The sequence below is a fragment of the Agrilus planipennis genome, unplaced genomic scaffold (genome assembly GCF_000699045.2).
Source record: "Agrilus planipennis isolate EAB-ADULT unplaced genomic scaffold, Apla_2.0 scaffold17, whole genome shotgun sequence".
NCBI lineage: Eukaryota > Metazoa > Arthropoda > Insecta > Coleoptera > Buprestidae > Agrilus > Agrilus planipennis.
In genome coordinates, this window is record NW_020439021.1 from 1,165,289 (window position 1) to 1,181,228 (window position 15,940).

A 15,940-nucleotide genomic window follows, 5' to 3' on the forward strand; every position below is an offset into this window, starting at 1 on the left:
TACATTGAGCAAGACTAACCATAAATTATTTGTTATTAAACATGGCAACATATTCTCACAAGGTTAATGAAAATTCTCCACCAAACTGCTAAACATTTTCCATACTCTTCGGTACCTAGTCTATTATTTAAAATCATTTTTTTTTAATAAATAATAATCCTATTTAAAAAACTGCCCATCTTCCGGAAAAACCTTTTTAGAAAAATAGTTAATATTATCGCAACAATTAAATAACATTTATTCAACAAAGCTATTATAGTTTCTACAATTGTAAAGTAATGGAAATTGTTGTTAATTGAAGCAGAACATTAAGCATTGCGGCCATTAAAAAATATTCATAACATTTATCAGTTTTAAAAACAATGTTAACTAACATTATGTAAGTTTCATAATCACGCTTTTTTAATGGTTGTACTAGAAAGCGTGCAAGAATAGTTAAAAATAATAATAAGAGTAATAACAGCGAAAAGTGGTCATTTTTACCATTCATTTGATTCCTAATTTTGTTGAAGATTTCAGTAAAAATGACAAAAATACTTGTATTAAGTTTTAGAAAAATTAAAGCAGTCTTTAATTCATAATTTCTGCCTAAGCTTAAAACAAGGAATAGGGGCATCCCCGACATTTCAAATAACTGCTACATTAAGGCAATATGCGTATAATTCAGGGATGTTAAAACAATACTGCACACGCAAAAAGAGTTGCCACTTCTTTTGTCTTTGCATTTCCGCCAAAGTGAGAGCAAGCAGTTGGGGCTTCCCCAAAATTTGTACGGATTTGCAAACTCGCACAACATAGAAGTTGAAAAACTGGAAAAAAGGAAAGGTACCTAACAACGGATTGATCAATTTTGCCAGCACTACGCAAATAAGTTTGGTAGAATATATTATGCACCGGTTTTCCGTTGCAACATAAACATCCGATACTCGAAGAATATATTAGATTACGTGTTACGCAGTCATGCAGGGTAGTAAAAACAAAGAACTCAAATTTCTCCATTGTTGCCTGCTGTTGGTCCCAGCAATACGGGACCAACTTATAGTAGGTACATACAGTACCCATGCTAGCATGTATATGGTTGATCAAGGCGTACTTGTACGACAAAAAAAATATTCCTGCAAAACCGAGAACTCGATATCTGCGGGAAATTTAATCTGTCTATATGACGGAAAGGGGCCGTTTGGTTTAAAAAAAAAATGAGAAAAGACAGTATTGAGTTGCCGTCGAACGGCTACGTTACTATTACCGGTAACAAAACTATGTTTTTTTTTATTACTACTATTCATATATGTATCTAACACCATTTGTCTATGTAAGTGAATATCTATTTTGTATTAAGGTACTGAGTGTGACATCAACTTAATACTTAAGACAGGTGTCTCGATCTGAACGACAAGTATTTTTACGACTGTAAAAGTGTACATGCACTCAACTTATATAAACCTATTTTGGTACTGGGGGCTGTTTTCCTGTGGTGGAGAGATGCTTTTATTTTCTAGCACCATATGAAATCAGTTCTTAATGCCATTTAGCACCAGTTGTTCGAAAAGACAAAAAATATGGCGAATTTATTCACTGCAACCCACAGGTACTTCCCAGAACAGGTACGTATTTATTTAACACAAAAAAAATTAAGCTTAAACGTAGTAATCAGTAGAGTAAAATAAAATAAGTACTTGACTTTATAATATTCAGTTAATTAAATGTGAGCCACTTAATTTTGTAATAAAAGTAATTATTCCTAAGTTTTGCATTCTGTTCTTCATCTTTGCAATAATGATTTCTCTATATTGAATAAAAAAGTGAATATACTAACCCAATAAATGAACAAATATTTCTTATAAAACAAAATTATCCTATGTGCGTTATCATGTCCATATTCTAATGTTACGCAAAAACAAAAATACGATGGGTACCTTTAAAAGGTACTATGAAGTGCCTTTACCAACTATGTCGTTTTGTTGTTATTATATAATGAGTAAATGTTATACCAATAGAAGTAAGGAAAGCTTGAAAAACAGTCATAGCAAAAATTATTTAAATGCTGTTAGTATGTAAAAACAATAATGTTTTTAAATAAATAATGTTCTTTCAAAACTTACCAGCAATGCAGATAGTTAATTGTGTAGTTAAAGCTTCTTGAAAACCATTATGTGATATCCATTAATTTCCCAAAAATATCACTATTCATTAATAAATACACCTTTTGAATAGCACAATCTCCATTTTTATTAAACTTTTAACAGTTCAGAGGGCAGTTCTTATTTTTATTATAAAGGCCAATAAGTTTATTATGATTTATTTAGCCATTCACAAGTTTATATGTGCTTCTTACTGCTTTTTTAATCTAGCAAGTAACAAGTACATCAGATCATCTCCTTATATTCAAAAAATATAAATAATTTAATCAGTATTCCCGCATTAATAAATTAGCAGTAATTCAAACCCACTTTTAAAAAAATTAAGTTAGAAGTTCCGCAACACAACATACACCTTAAAAATATTTAATGTGTAAATTATGGTATTTCATATTAATTTAATAATAATAATGAATATAATAAATTAATAATTAACTTAGAATATTACCAACTGTAAATGAATTCGTTCAATATGATGATTTAATTGTATTTCATATTAATTTGGAGTATGTTGAACTTATCCTAATTATCAAATTATATAAAATTGTGTAATGTGTACAATTGTAAATGTGTATTTTACATCATTTACAATTGTTTTAAATATAATAATCTGTATTTTTTATTTGCATTCTGTTTACGATTAATTTGTATTTTAATTTAAGTATATTAAGCAAATTCTTAAGATTCATCTCTTTTGCAAATACTGAACGCTTACATCGTGTAGTTTTTTTAACTTTTGTGGCTTTTATAACTCTAAATATGTCATATGTACCTAAGTAGAAAGACAAGATATAAATTAATGATTTTGCGAACCATACAATCAATTCAGAGAAAAATACGTTTTGCATCTTTAAAATAGTTTTTTATTTTGCTCCTTCATAAAAGTTATCACATATAATAAGATAATAAAAATAAATAAGGATCAATGCAAAAGTTTTATTAAACAATATTTTACATATCCAAAATCATAAAATAAAAAATACTCAGTTTGTAAAATAAAACTAACGAAATTTTCGCTGTTAAACTTAACTTTAAATCACATTTTATTTTAATTATATTAATCACGGTAAATGCACCAAAATTCACCCCCTTACTTTCATCCCCCAAATACTGGAACGTTTGGGCCCTACTGTCGGCCTAGCTACCGAACTAAATTTAAACTTATTTATTGTAACATGAGGACCTAAGGCATTTTGAACCACTTCCAGTTCTTTGGCATCAATATAACCCCCGTGGACGTCCAAAAACTGAAGAGAAGTCATCAACTTTAATTGTCTGTAAATAATAAAAATTAATTTAATTAATACCGTAACTGATTAGGAAATGTCTAAAAAAACATTAACAATAACTAATTTTCAAATATTGAATGAAAATGCTACAAGAAGAAAGTACTTGTTTAAGCAAATACATTGAGCAAGACTAACCATAATAAAGGACAATATCAGTGTCAAAATGTCCCCCATAAGAGTGAATTTATTGTTTTTTGAAGGTATCTTGTAAAAACTATGGCGTTTATAATCACAATTTAAAATATACTTACAGTAATGCTCTATAAGGAATGAGATAACAGCGTGACAGCGCTAAAAAATTCAAGTCTTCGAGTCGAACAATATGTTTAACAGCTTCCCCTGTAATACCTGTACAGTCGGATAAATCTAATTCCCTTAAACGCGGACAGTTTACAACTAAATCCATAACATCTAAAATTGAAACAAAATCATAAACAAATTTTCAACTTTATCCATTTTTTTGTTATAAATTACTTTCATCATTTAACAATTTTCTGCAACCAGAAAAATTTAACCTATCAAGACTAGAACAAAGGTTGCAGCAGATGTATGTAATACAAGGTGAATCCAGATAAGTCCAAGCAATATTTAATTCACGTAATCTGAAAAAAATATATTCAATTTATTGATTTTACACTATAATTTCTATGCCTATATTTAGATAAAAAAAAGATTTTTCACATACTTCTGACAGCTAGAAAGAAGATATTTCAGTCCATCAAGTTGAAGACCTTCCACCATTGCTAAATTAAGAATTTCAAGGTCTGTATTCAATGATAAAGCCAACATAACATCATCATCAACTTGAACATGTTCTAAACTCAATTTTTTCAAGCGATAACATCTACTAAACAGCATAACTAGGCTCTCTGTTGATATGTGAGCCATACTTAAGTCTAAATACAGCAAACGTGCTCGAAAGTCTGATAAAGCTGCTTTGACACCTGACAAAATTGGAGGGAAGGCAATCTTACTCAAAAAAGGTATTAATTAGAAAATATGTACTGTATGAGGATTAAAAAATAGGCACAAACTTACTTCAGACTGAGCAAGTCTTAAAATTAAAACTTGTCTACTAAGAATGTGACCTATGGCTCCAGGAGGTAAATTTCTATTAGAAACATCCATTCTGCTCCAAAGGCTCTCATCTTGAGATAGCCGATGCCATCTTTTACATACTAAGGAAGTATCAGTAAGGAATCTCTTTGGAAGCCAATGAAATATGTGAAGAATAACCTCATCAGATAAAGACTCAAAATAATCTAAAATTCATACTATGATTATTAAAAAAGGGATATTGTAGGTGTTATTACTTGTGTCATCTGTAATACTTCTATTAGGTTCTCTAATTAATAAATTATGCCAATCACCATTAGAGATCTTCTGAAGTGTTTCTTTAGGCAGTGTTGACTCAAGTAAAGCAATCTATAAATCACAATTAATGATAATAAGAAAATACATACAAAAGAAAATACAAAAGAATTAAGAGAAGCATACAAAAAAAAATGAGACAGGGCAAGTTATAAGCATAAAGGTGTATGTACCAAAATGAGAATGAATGTGATAAGAGTTACACATACATAATAACACAAACCTCATCAGAAATCATTCACACACTAAGTTAATAAAACTCTTAATATATAACAATAACACATTACCTCTTTTAAACGATCTTCTTCGGTCATATCAACAGAACTACAAGAAACGTCAACAGAACTCGAATTAGTGAAGTCCCACTGTTTTCCTTCAGTCAAAGCATCTGATTCAGCACCCAAATGTGCTACACCATAATCAAATATTTCATCTAAATTTACATCCTTTCTCTGTAAACTCCATTTTTCAACAGAATTGTATTCTGTTTCAGAGTCATATCTTGCACGTTTTCTGAAATAATTAAAATTTTATTTAAATACTTAACCTCGCTTACACGCAGATGAAATTTTAAATAGTTCCTCACCGCGGAGGCGATTTTTCCATTCTACATAAATTTTCATGAGCAATTTTCAATAAATCGTCTTGTTCAATTTTCATTATTATTTACAGAAAACCGTTCTAAACATTAATTAAAATCAACCATTATACATTAACTGGGTACCATAAGTGCACCAATTTCCCTCCGAAAATCAACCCAACACATAGATAATAGACCCAACATACAATAGTAGATACCGTAGATACATATACATATTGATAGGTAGTAGTGTCTCATAGTCCCATGCATAGGTCCTATACTTCTACCACACATTCTCAGTTATTTTTTTTTATAATAAACATTTAAAATATAAATAAAGTATAATTTATTACAGCTTACATAATATTATATCAAAGCATTAATATATTACATAATTAGCTTTTAATATTTCTGACAACGACCTTCTAAGCAAATCAACCCTTCTCGACACTCGGCTTTAGGGGGTGGTGATCCTAGCAATGCAATTGGACATTGTTGATCTTCATCTAAATTTTTGTTGTTAAAAAAATTATAGTAGATATATGCAGACATTTCTTACCTAATAAATCTACACAAATATAACAACAACCACAAACACCTTCTCTTTTCAGTTGATTTTCTTTACACTGTATATTCGCGCATCTAACCATGGAACAGCTATCTGGAAGGCAAACAAAACCTTCTACAATGGAAATATGTAAAATGTTAGAAATTATTAATAAAAATGGAACAATCTTCATTATTCTAAACTGCATATTAAGGACAGATTAATTACGTTTTGTTGTACTAATTTCTTATATACCAACCTACTATCGAAACGCAATAAAAAGTGTTGATCTTTAATTACGTATAAGAAAAGCTAACAACAAGTGTAAATAGAAGTTTATTAGTAAATAGCTATAAATAGATAGTCATTAATTCCGATTAATTTTTCAAATACATTAGTTTGCATCAGCTTTAACAGATGGCATATGACATAAAAATCAGCTCTATGATAATCTCGTTATCCTCCCATCACCTCCCATACTCCCATAGATTATGAACCTCCTTAAACTTTAGGATAGTTGTTTATCCGATTTACATTTTTATTAGAAGTAAAATTTTACCACTTGTAATATTTCCAATAATTGATTAATTATGCCTGTTGCTGAAGAAATAAAGTCAAGTTGGGCAGATGAAGTTGAATTAGAAGGTGGAACCCTTCAACCTACAACTGAAATACGTGAAAATGGATTGAAGATTATTACCGAATACAAGTACAATGATGACGGCAAGAAGGTAAAGATTGTACGAACCTATAAAATTGAAAAGCGTGTTGTTTCCAAAAGCATTGCTAAACGAAAGACTTGGGCTAAATTTGGAGAAGCTGCTGGTGATAAACCTGGACCAGATCCAGCCACTACAATAGTTGGTGAAGATGTCTACATGCAATATGTTACCAGCAAAGAAGACGAGAATAAGGTTGAAGATGACTCAGGCATAGATAAATTAAAAGGTAATGCATTAATTATTTGTATGTTTGACAAAGTTAATTTTTAATATATTTATATTGTTAGCTATGGGTGACAAAAATATGGTAAAATGCCGTACATGTAGTGGTGAACACTGGACTTCAAAATGTCCATGGAAGGATACCGTTCTTCAAGGTGGCAAACTTCCTGGAGAAGCAGAGAAGAAGCCGGCAGCTGTTGATAGCTCCAAATCATCTGCAACTGGGCCTGGTGGAACCAGTGGTTCTAAGTACATTCCTCCAAGTATGAGAGATGGTGGAGCAAGAAGAACAGAAGGAAGTACAATGAATCGTAGTCGTGATGATGCTTCTGCAATTAGAATATCAAACCTCAGTGAGTCAACAACAGAAACTGATCTTGAAGAACTGGTTAAACCATTTGGCCCAATCCAAAAATTATATTTGGCAAAAGATAAAGTTACTGGACAGTGCAAAGGATTTGCTTATATTCACTTTAAATTTCGTAATGATGCTGCAAAGGCTATAGCTACTTTAAATGGCTATGGTTATGATTATCTTATTTTGAATGTTGATTGGTCAAAACCACCAACTCATTCAAATCAGTAAGTTTAAGGGCACATAAAAATACACTCAAAATGTTAGTTTTATGAGTTTTGTTGTGTGAATAAAAGTTTAAAACAAGTGTGGTCATTTATTAACCATATTACTTTTTAAAAATAATAAACTGTAATTTATCCTTTGAACAGTACATATTATTTTATTAAACAAAAATACCTGAAGACAAGGTATTATAAGAGATGGTAGTGTAATCATGTACTAAAGTTAGCAATACGAGATTAAAATTAAAAAGAAAACTAAAAAATAAAAGATGTGAAGATAATAAGGAAATGTTTACGGATAGGTAATTATTAAACGTGATAAATATCTTTTTTTAATGAATGATCGTGCAGATATTTTATAGATGTGTGTGCGCGTTTTAAAACACCCTGTACAGTATTCTAACCTGTTTTTGTGCTTGTCAAATCAAAACGTGACAAATAACCTTATTTTTGAAAATAATTTAGTTTAATTATAATTATTTCTTTTGTATACCATTATACATATATTTGTAAGATTTCTCTAAAGTTTGTGCTTGCCGTGCAACGTTACATTTAGTATTAAATACTTAAATAATGGCAAAGTTTAAATTGAGTAAGTTTCAAAGCATTAAATGTTATTTCGGTTTTTATAAATTCTAAACAGTTTAGGTTTTTAAGTGATTAGTAAAAAAAATTTATATATTTTCCCTTTTAGAAAAGCAATCGAAACGTCAACCTGCTAGACTAAGATATAAAATTGAGAAAAAGGTTCGTGAACATAACAGGAAATTGAGAAAAGAAGCTAAGAAAAAGGGCCCTGGAAAACAGAAACTTATACAGGTGCCGAATATATGCCCATTTAAAGAAGATATATTGAAAGAAGTTGAGGCAATGAAGAAAAGAAAGGAGGAAGAGAAACAAAAATTAAGAGAAGCTGCTAAGTTGGAAAAGGCTAAACAAAAAGAGGAACAAAAATCAAAACCTCTTGCAACTGGAAATTTAGAAAACTTAGTAACATTTAAAAGTTAATTATTGTGAGAATACATATTGAAGCAATATATTTTAGGTATCTAAAGTTGAAATGAGAAACAAAATTCATGAAAAGTTATCAGTTGGATCGGATAATACAGAAAAAGACTATAGTCAGCCAAAAGAAAACTCACTGAAGGCTTATTACAAAGAATTTAAGAAAGTTATTGAAGCTGCTGATGTCATATTAGAAATTGTAGATGCAAGGGATCCATTAGGAACAAGATGTCTACAAGTGGAAGAAGCAGTAAAAGAAGCCAATAAAAGATTAGTTGTAATTTTAAACAAAGCAGGTGAGCCTTTATCATTTACAGTTTAATATGTTCTATAAATAGGTTGTTTTCTACTGCAGATTTAGTTCCACGTGAAATTTTGGATAAATGGTTAAAGTATCTTAGAAAAACAACACCGGTTGTTGCATTTAAATGTTCCACTCAAAATCAGACAAGAAAATTAGGTCAAAAGAAGTTCTACTACACAAAAACATCAAATAAAGTTTTGCAAGGTTCTTCCAGTGTTGGGGCAGAATTATTGATGTCTTTACTAGCAAATTACTGTAGGAACAAGGGAATCAAAACATCAATTACTGTAGGAGTGGTGGGATTACCTAATGTTGGTAAAAGCTCACTTATTAACAGCTTAAAAAGGTCGAGAGCCTGCAATGTTGGAGCATCTCCAGGAATTACAAAGTAAGTATATTTAATGTTTTTCATTATAAATAAGCAACTTTAAAATCAATAAAAACAAACAAATAGGCATAAATATTTCAAAGATAATTGTATTGATTTTGTATCTCCTTATCACGTTCCATATAGTCTCTTTCTATCAGTGATTCAATTCTTTTCTTTAAGTCAGCAAGCTAAAATAAGTAGATATTTATAACAATTCATTTAATGTCATTTAAATTCCACTTACTGTAACTGGAAATTTTAACTGCAAACACAATTCACTAACCAGAGTATTATGACTTAGTGCTTTGTGCGTTTTCATTATCCTTACAATCGCCGCGTCAATTTGATATTGACGATCTTGGAAAACCCTTTCTTCTGTTGCTTTTTGCTCTTCTGTCTGTAAATATCTCTCTCATTCTTTAACTAAATATCATTTAAAAAAATCGAGTCTTCAGTAGTCGATGATGTGTAACGTCTAACTTTAATAACGATCAAAATAATAATTTTGCAATGTAAACTACATGACAATGTGTGATACTGTTCAAGTTAATAGGAGAGTGTAGTTGTAATAAAAAGGAGAAATTACCGTTTCTTTCATTTGAATCTGATTAACTGTCACCCTGAACAGCTTGTTTTTAAAATCGGCATTATACATGAAGTAGTCAGTATCTTCTACGTCTCTTCCTTTTGGCCTTTTTAACAAAACTCGCGTTTTACCACATGCCAGTGATTGTAGAGTTCTTTTAAGTTCTAAATCTTCAATGTTACTTGCTCCTTTGATATATTCGTAGGACAATTCGTTTTTTCCATTAAATAGAAGTAGCACGAGAGTTTGTAACAAAGATACTAACAGTTCCTTTATTCCTACTTTGAATTGTGCCCTTACTACACAATATCCTAATGTTGGCTGCCACGCAAGCTTTCTACCACTGTGTTTGCTTAGATAAAAATTATTGAAAATCTCCTGGTAACGTAACATTTCTTCAGGTAAAACTACATTCATAATGGGATATGTAGGCCAATATCCCATTGTTAAAGTGTTAACGGTCATATCGAGAGGGGTAAATTCTGTGTCTTGGGTGTTGTTCAAACTATGTGAAAGATGTTGTTTGAATGCTCCATTGATATCTTTACTTAATTCCATGTCTTTAAACATTCCTTCCAGTTTTGATGTAAATCCACCACCGCATTCTTCTTTAAGTTTGCTTAGCATGCTCTTTTCGTAATCCACGCTCGCAGATTTTCCAAACAGAAGACGTTTTGCAAGATCTTTTTTGTAAAATGCTTCAAACACATCTTTGCCATGAATGAAACGAAAGAGGACCATAATCTTATCGAGAAGAATTTCAAGTTCCTCGTCAGTGGATTCTTTATTTCCAATCCGCAATTTCGAGTCGATGAATTTTGCTACAGGTTTAATTTTTTAATGGCTTTATATGTAATTATTGTTACTAATATCAGATATCTCTTACCAACAAGCTCAGCAGGCGCATTAATCCTCAAATTAATAAAATATTCAAATGCTTCCTTCAGAGAATTTGTGAACTTTTCGTTCTTTTCAAAACATTTAGCAACTACATCATCCATTGCATCTTTAAAGTCCAGGAGCATTTTTACCATGTTTTTGTCGTTCTCGGGATGACTTACAACGTTTCGTCCATATTGCTTCATGTAGCTGTTGAAGCCTGCACAAAGTTCTGCATGTCCGCTTTTTACTCGCCCAAGAAGAAGATATAACAGTGATAAATTATAGTGGTCTCTTGAATCTAGTAATTTGTTCAATCCTTTGTCTAAAGTCTTTTGAATTTGATCGGCTATAAAGTTTTTCTCAATAATGGTGATCAGTCGGGGCATAGTCCCTGAATCTAAATATTGATTACCTCTGTTATATTCTTCTTTGAATCTCTTTCTTACGTGAGAGAGGTATTCAGGCAGATCGAAATTTTTAATGCAATAATTTGCCTCCGCAGCATACATATTTTCGCTTTCAGTATAAAATTTTTCTTCAAACACAGGTTTATAAATTTGGAGAATGGTTAGCATGCGTATTATTGATCTAATTAGATCACGATCAATTGTGTTGGCGTCTCTTTCTTGTTTGATCAATAACAAAAGAGCATCAGTTATCTTCGTTTTAACCAAGCAGTTTCTAATTATGTATTGACGAAAAAGATCCAAACCCATGTCCCAAATCGAAGCTGTCTGAACGTTATGAAGTACATAGGTGCGATCCAAATGGATAAAAATATTACGTATGGTTGACATTTGTTTGCAATGGATTACCCAAGTATTATTTATAACTGTTAAAAATTCTTGAGGATCATTTAACGAGTCGTTAAGAAAAGATGAAACGCTCTGACCTACGTGATTTTCCACGAGATAGTAGAGATTGTCATAAAGGAAGTGGGACATATTGTGAATACACATGCTCTCCACGTCTCCATAAAGCTCTTCTAAAGAATATTTTAAGATACTGGAGTTCTGAATTGATATTATGGCATCACGTAATTTATTCCATGTATTTTCATAATAATTTGGAGGAAGCACAGGATTACCTGGAAAATTAAAACACTAATAAAATAAACTGCAGAATAAGTTTTCTATCATACCTCGAAATTTTTTTATAAAAATTTTTTTCATGTCACTGCTTCTGTTAAAGTTTTTTAGATTGACTTTATTCGTTCCAAAGATCGATACTGGTGTTGAAGATCTATTCATTTTGGATTGTTTCTTTTTGCAGTTTTAATTTTAATTACTTGACATTAAATTAACTTAATTTACAAAGCTAACTAAGATGATTTTGAATTTTTAATTACTGAAAATAAATTTTGCCAAAACCGATAACAGTTCAGTACACTTGTCGATAATTGTTATGATGTTGCTTTAAAGAAGTTTTACCTATTATTTTTAAGTATATATTTCTGGGACTAATGTAAAACGGTTTGTTTGTAAATTACCGAAATAAAATTCTTATATTGAAGTTTTGTCGGCTATTGGCAAAATTAAATTTGAATGATTAAAAAAGAAAACCTGTTTATTAGAAAGTTTCAGTTGTACTTTTCTGTCTAGAGCTATGCAAGAAGTCCAGCTAGATTCCAAAATTAAATTGTTAGACTCGCCTGGCATAGTTTTTGCTAGTGGTTCTGACGCTAGTTCTTGTTTACGAAATGCCGTAAAAGTTTCTTCCATAAGTGATCCCACTGTTCCTGCAAACGCAATTTTACAAAGAATTTCTAAAGAGCAACTTATGGAATTATACGATCTAAACGAATTTGATACACCTGAGGTAATGCTTTTCAGAAGTACATATGGCTATTTAGTACGTGATAAATATTTCAGGAATTCTATAGTTTAAAAGCGGCTAGAATGGGACGATATAGAAAAAGAGGAATACCCGATTCTATAGCTGCAGCTAGAAGTCTATTGGAAGATTGGAATAGGCAAGTTGTTTCAAAATTATGGAGTAGTTATTGCTAATATAATTAATAATTTATTTACAGGGGAAAAATACGATACTATACAGTTCCTCCTGAAGATGAAAGTAGTGTTCACATAAGTAGTGAAATAGTTTCTGAAATAGCAAAGGAATTTGATTTAGACAACTTTGAAAAAATGGAGATGGATGTTCTCGATAATTTAGAAAAACAAGGTGATTCCAAAGATGTTTCATTTGAAATTGAAGCCCTTGAATCAGTTGAACAAAAAATCGACAGTGAAATGGAAATAGATCAACCAATTGTATGTAAAAACAAGAAATATTATTTAATTTGTAATTAGTATTTATTTTTATTTATTTTTTATAGTTGGGAGATGTAAAAGTTGAAATATCAAAAAAAAATAAAGAAAAAGAAAAATCAAAAAAGGAACCCAATTCAGATAAGAAAGTGGATTCTGAAATGTCTTTAGAGGGTAATAAAGCACTTAATAAAGTTAGAAAACTACAATTCAAGAAACAGAAAAAACAGGAGAAAAGGAAACAGAAAGTAGAGCTTCAGCTATCAGCAGGACTAGAAAACTTCGCTCTTTCAGATAAGAAAAATGATAAATACGATTTCAAAACAGATTATATGGAGCAGGCATAATTATAATTGAGTTGTGAACTCCCGTAGGTGTTAGAAACAAAAAGCAATAAAAATTGTTTTTCTCACCAAATTTGTGTTTTAATCGTGAATGAAATAATCTCTAATTACATGTTTTGTAACGTATTTGAAAAGATTATACACTATATAAAAAGAATATTGCAAAGATAATGTACAGGTTGTCCAGTATCCATTTTATCTTCAGAAAAGAATCAAAGAAAACTGAGATAAAGACAGGATTTATTTGCAAATAATCAGTAATATACATTTTTCTGACGAAAGTAAAATAGATTTTAAGCGCCTTTTACACTCATATGAACATTAAGCTTTTTGTATTAATTGTTAATCACTAGGAACTTTATAGTCAGGAACTATTTCCCAAACTTTTTCTCTCCATTTTCGCTTCTTTTCTTCCTTTGCTCTTTCCAAATGTAAAACAGCCGGTAAGGTTATCCAGAGGTAAAAATAGTGTACTAACATTCGTCTAAACAAATTAAATAAGAGTGTATATTTTAGGCACAGCATATACTGCAGACAATATTTGCAGTCATACCTTCTGTAATGTCGTTGAGCTTTTTGCAAATTAGTTACGTTAGTAACGTACATTTTGCAAGAATAATCAAGTAATATTTTAAAAGCTTTAGCTTGTAATTTATAGTCATAATAATCCTCAGCAACTTGCATGTTTTGTATGCTCAAACGATATATCTTAAAAGAAAAATGGTCTCAAAATATTAAAGTTTATACAGTAGATACATGATAGTGTGGATAAACTATTAATACTAATAATAATGAAATAATATTTATATATAAACAGAAATTTTTAACAAGCAAATTAAATGAAAATATTACTCATCTTGTTCGAGTGATGAGTTTTAGAAAATAAAATGAATAATTTGTTTAATTGTTTCTTACCCTACACCAACATCTGAAAGATCTCTGCAGAAGTTTGTTTTGATAATGCTGACGTGCTATTTGACTTTTTTCAAAATCTCGATCGTAAACAAGTTTTTGCCATCTTTTCCAGGTATTTCGTAAAAGAATTTTCTTATAAAACGCTTTACTTTTTAAATTGTTACCATTTTTAATCTGTATGAGTTTTTTAAAACATTCTAAACCAAACCTGAGCAATTTCTTTTTATGATAATTTTCTGCTATTTTTAGTTTACTCAAATACAGTTCTTTATTCCTTTGCCTTCTTTTTTGAATTTCCAAATCACGTTTTCTTCTTTCTTTAATTGCTTCCATATTTTTTTTTCGTGCCTCTTCATCTTGTGCTTTTTTATTATCTATTTCTAGTTCTTTAAGTCGTTTCCTTTCTTCGTCAAGCATTTTCTTCTTCTCTAAAATAAACTCCCTTCTTACGGCTCTTTCAAAAGCTTTCTGCTCCATTTCTTTTATTATTTTTGGTGCTTTGCTAGAGACTAAGTCAAATTTACATATAGTTTTGTGATTCTCATCGAATATTATCGGTGCTACTTTACATTTAATTTTAGTACTGCACTTGCTAAATATCTCTCTAATGTTAATTTTTGTTGAGTCGAGGGATTTTTGAAGTTCCTCTTCCAGTTTTCCTAGTCTGAGAGCTTCTATTAGTTTTGCCTGTTCTTGTAGTTTCACTTTTTGTGTTTCAATGATTTCCTTTTGAGCTTTAAATCGGTGGCTAAAAGAATTTGCTTCAGCTCCTTTAAAATAATTCAGCTGTGACTTTATTTAAATTATAAATACAACTATTGTTCGAATACCTTGATTTTGTTTTATCATTTGATCATTTAGTTTTCTTGATTCTTTACATTTCACCTCCACCAACGGTTTATTATAGTATTTATTCTCAGCTTTTTTCTTCTCGAGATTATTTATAAATTCGTTTACTTTAGTTTTTCGATCATTTCGTTGATTTAATTTTTCAATTTTTTCCTTTTTATCTAATAAAATTTTTCGCCAAACATTAAAATATTTTTTTAAATTTTGTTTTTGATTATTAGAATTACTTTTACATGTTTCTTCTTTAGGGGTTGCGACGCATTTTTGAATACTCTGTATTTTAAAAGAACTTATTTTAGAAATATTTGAATTACTTATAGGATACTGGTGTAAAGCTGTTTTGTAAGGCTTATTAAATGGTTTAATGCTATTTAATGTTTCTTTAGGATTGGGCAAATTTTTCCAAAATTCGTTATCATCCCATTTAATGTCTTGTTGAAATTTTATACATCTTTGTTGCTTATTAATTTTTTGCTGTTCATCATAACAGCAAGATAAAATTTCATTCCTGTAATTGTCAGCTCTGTCATTAGAAGTTGTCCTAAAATTACTTTTACAGTATGATGGTGTAGAATTGAAACCTTACATTATATTTACCGATCTTTCTTTTGCTGAAAGGAGTTTATCACTTCACCCTGTATATTACAACACATATGTAAGTACAAACCGAAAGATAACTTATCAAAAAAGTAGGTAATATCGTATTTTTTATACTTACACTGTTTTCATTTGGAGACATAAGGTCCAATGGAATGTTATACTTTTTAAACAAATTTATTTTATCAAAAGAAAGCATATTGAAGCTTAATATATCATTTTGTACTGTTTGTACTTTCTACATAATAATTAATTAAATTGGTTACTTAGAAACGGAAAACTAATTAGTATTTTGCCACCCACATTTATTTATTTGTCAATTAAATTCATTAATAAAATTATACTATTGAAAAATAAGCAATGTATTTTAATT

The 15,940-nt window shown here is 30.2% G+C and overlaps 5 protein-coding genes across 9 annotated transcripts; 2 read left to right on the forward strand and 3 right to left on the reverse strand.

The window, feature by feature from the left end:
• Positions 1-3,091: 3,091 nt before the first annotated feature.
• On the reverse strand, positions 3,092-6,266 carry LOC108744397 (S-phase kinase-associated protein 2). Of its 3 annotated transcripts, none has more exons than XM_018480139.1 (10): positions 6,185-6,266; positions 5,938-6,039; positions 5,385-5,884; positions 5,086-5,311; positions 4,741-4,852; positions 4,466-4,689; positions 4,113-4,396; positions 3,902-4,029; positions 3,679-3,838; positions 3,092-3,413 (listed from the first exon to the last, which is right to left on the reverse strand). In XM_018480139.1, exons 3-10 carry the CDS (start codon positions 5,456-5,458, stop codon positions 3,221-3,223), a joined length of 1,401 nt encoding a protein of 466 aa, XP_018335641.1. In that variant the 5' UTR covers positions 5,459-5,884; positions 5,938-6,039; positions 6,185-6,266; the 3' UTR covers positions 3,092-3,220. The 3 variants fall into 3 exon arrangements, with proteins under 3 accessions (XP_018335641.1, XP_018335642.1, XP_018335639.1); XM_018480140.1 differs by having other exon boundaries at positions 6,154-6,205; XM_018480137.2 differs by lacking the exon at positions 6,185-6,266 and having other exon boundaries at positions 5,938-6,147.
• Positions 6,267-6,385: 119 nt separating this feature from the next.
• On the forward strand, positions 6,386-7,531 carry LOC108744398 (eukaryotic translation initiation factor 3 subunit G-like). The gene is made up of 2 exons (XM_018480141.2): positions 6,386-6,873; positions 6,935-7,531. The coding sequence occupies exons 1-2, from the start codon at positions 6,516-6,518 to the stop codon at positions 7,453-7,455; spliced, it is 879 nt and encodes a 292-aa protein (XP_018335643.1). The 5' UTR covers positions 6,386-6,515; the 3' UTR covers positions 7,456-7,531.
• A 326-nt stretch (positions 7,532-7,857) lies between these two features.
• On the forward strand, positions 7,858-13,279 carry LOC108744317 (guanine nucleotide-binding protein-like 3 homolog). The gene is made up of 8 exons (XM_025976304.1): positions 7,858-8,040; positions 8,143-8,438; positions 8,494-8,749; positions 8,809-9,145; positions 12,197-12,413; positions 12,467-12,567; positions 12,628-12,865; positions 12,931-13,279. Exons 1-8 carry the CDS (start codon positions 8,022-8,024, stop codon positions 13,207-13,209), a joined length of 1,743 nt encoding a protein of 580 aa, XP_025832089.1. The 5' UTR covers positions 7,858-8,021; the 3' UTR covers positions 13,210-13,279.
• Positions 9,153-12,190, reverse strand: LOC108744396 (cullin-4A-like). Its single transcript, XM_018480136.1, has 5 exons — positions 11,737-12,190; positions 10,600-11,682; positions 9,714-10,534; positions 9,372-9,524; positions 9,153-9,315 (listed from the first exon to the last, which is right to left on the reverse strand). The coding sequence occupies exons 1-5, from the start codon at positions 11,843-11,845 to the stop codon at positions 9,223-9,225; spliced, it is 2,259 nt and encodes a 752-aa protein (XP_018335638.1). The 5' UTR covers positions 11,846-12,190; the 3' UTR covers positions 9,153-9,222.
• A 124-nt stretch (positions 13,280-13,403) lies between the features above and the next one.
• LOC108744413 (coiled-coil domain-containing protein 191) lies at positions 13,404-15,938 on the reverse strand. Of its 3 annotated transcripts, XM_025976309.1 has the most exons (7): positions 15,689-15,938; positions 15,568-15,605; positions 14,952-15,511; positions 14,691-14,891; positions 14,122-14,630; positions 13,760-13,914; positions 13,404-13,690 (listed from the first exon to the last, which is right to left on the reverse strand). In XM_025976309.1, exons 1-7 carry the CDS (start codon positions 15,764-15,766, stop codon positions 13,549-13,551), a joined length of 1,683 nt encoding a protein of 560 aa, XP_025832094.1. In that variant the 5' UTR covers positions 15,767-15,938; the 3' UTR covers positions 13,404-13,548. The 3 variants fall into 3 exon arrangements, with proteins under 3 accessions (XP_025832094.1, XP_025832093.1, XP_018335660.1); XM_025976308.1 differs by having other exon boundaries at positions 14,122-14,891; XM_018480158.2 differs by lacking the exons at positions 14,122-14,630; positions 14,691-14,891; positions 14,952-15,511; positions 15,568-15,605.
• Between the last annotated feature and the right edge of the window lie 2 nt (positions 15,939-15,940).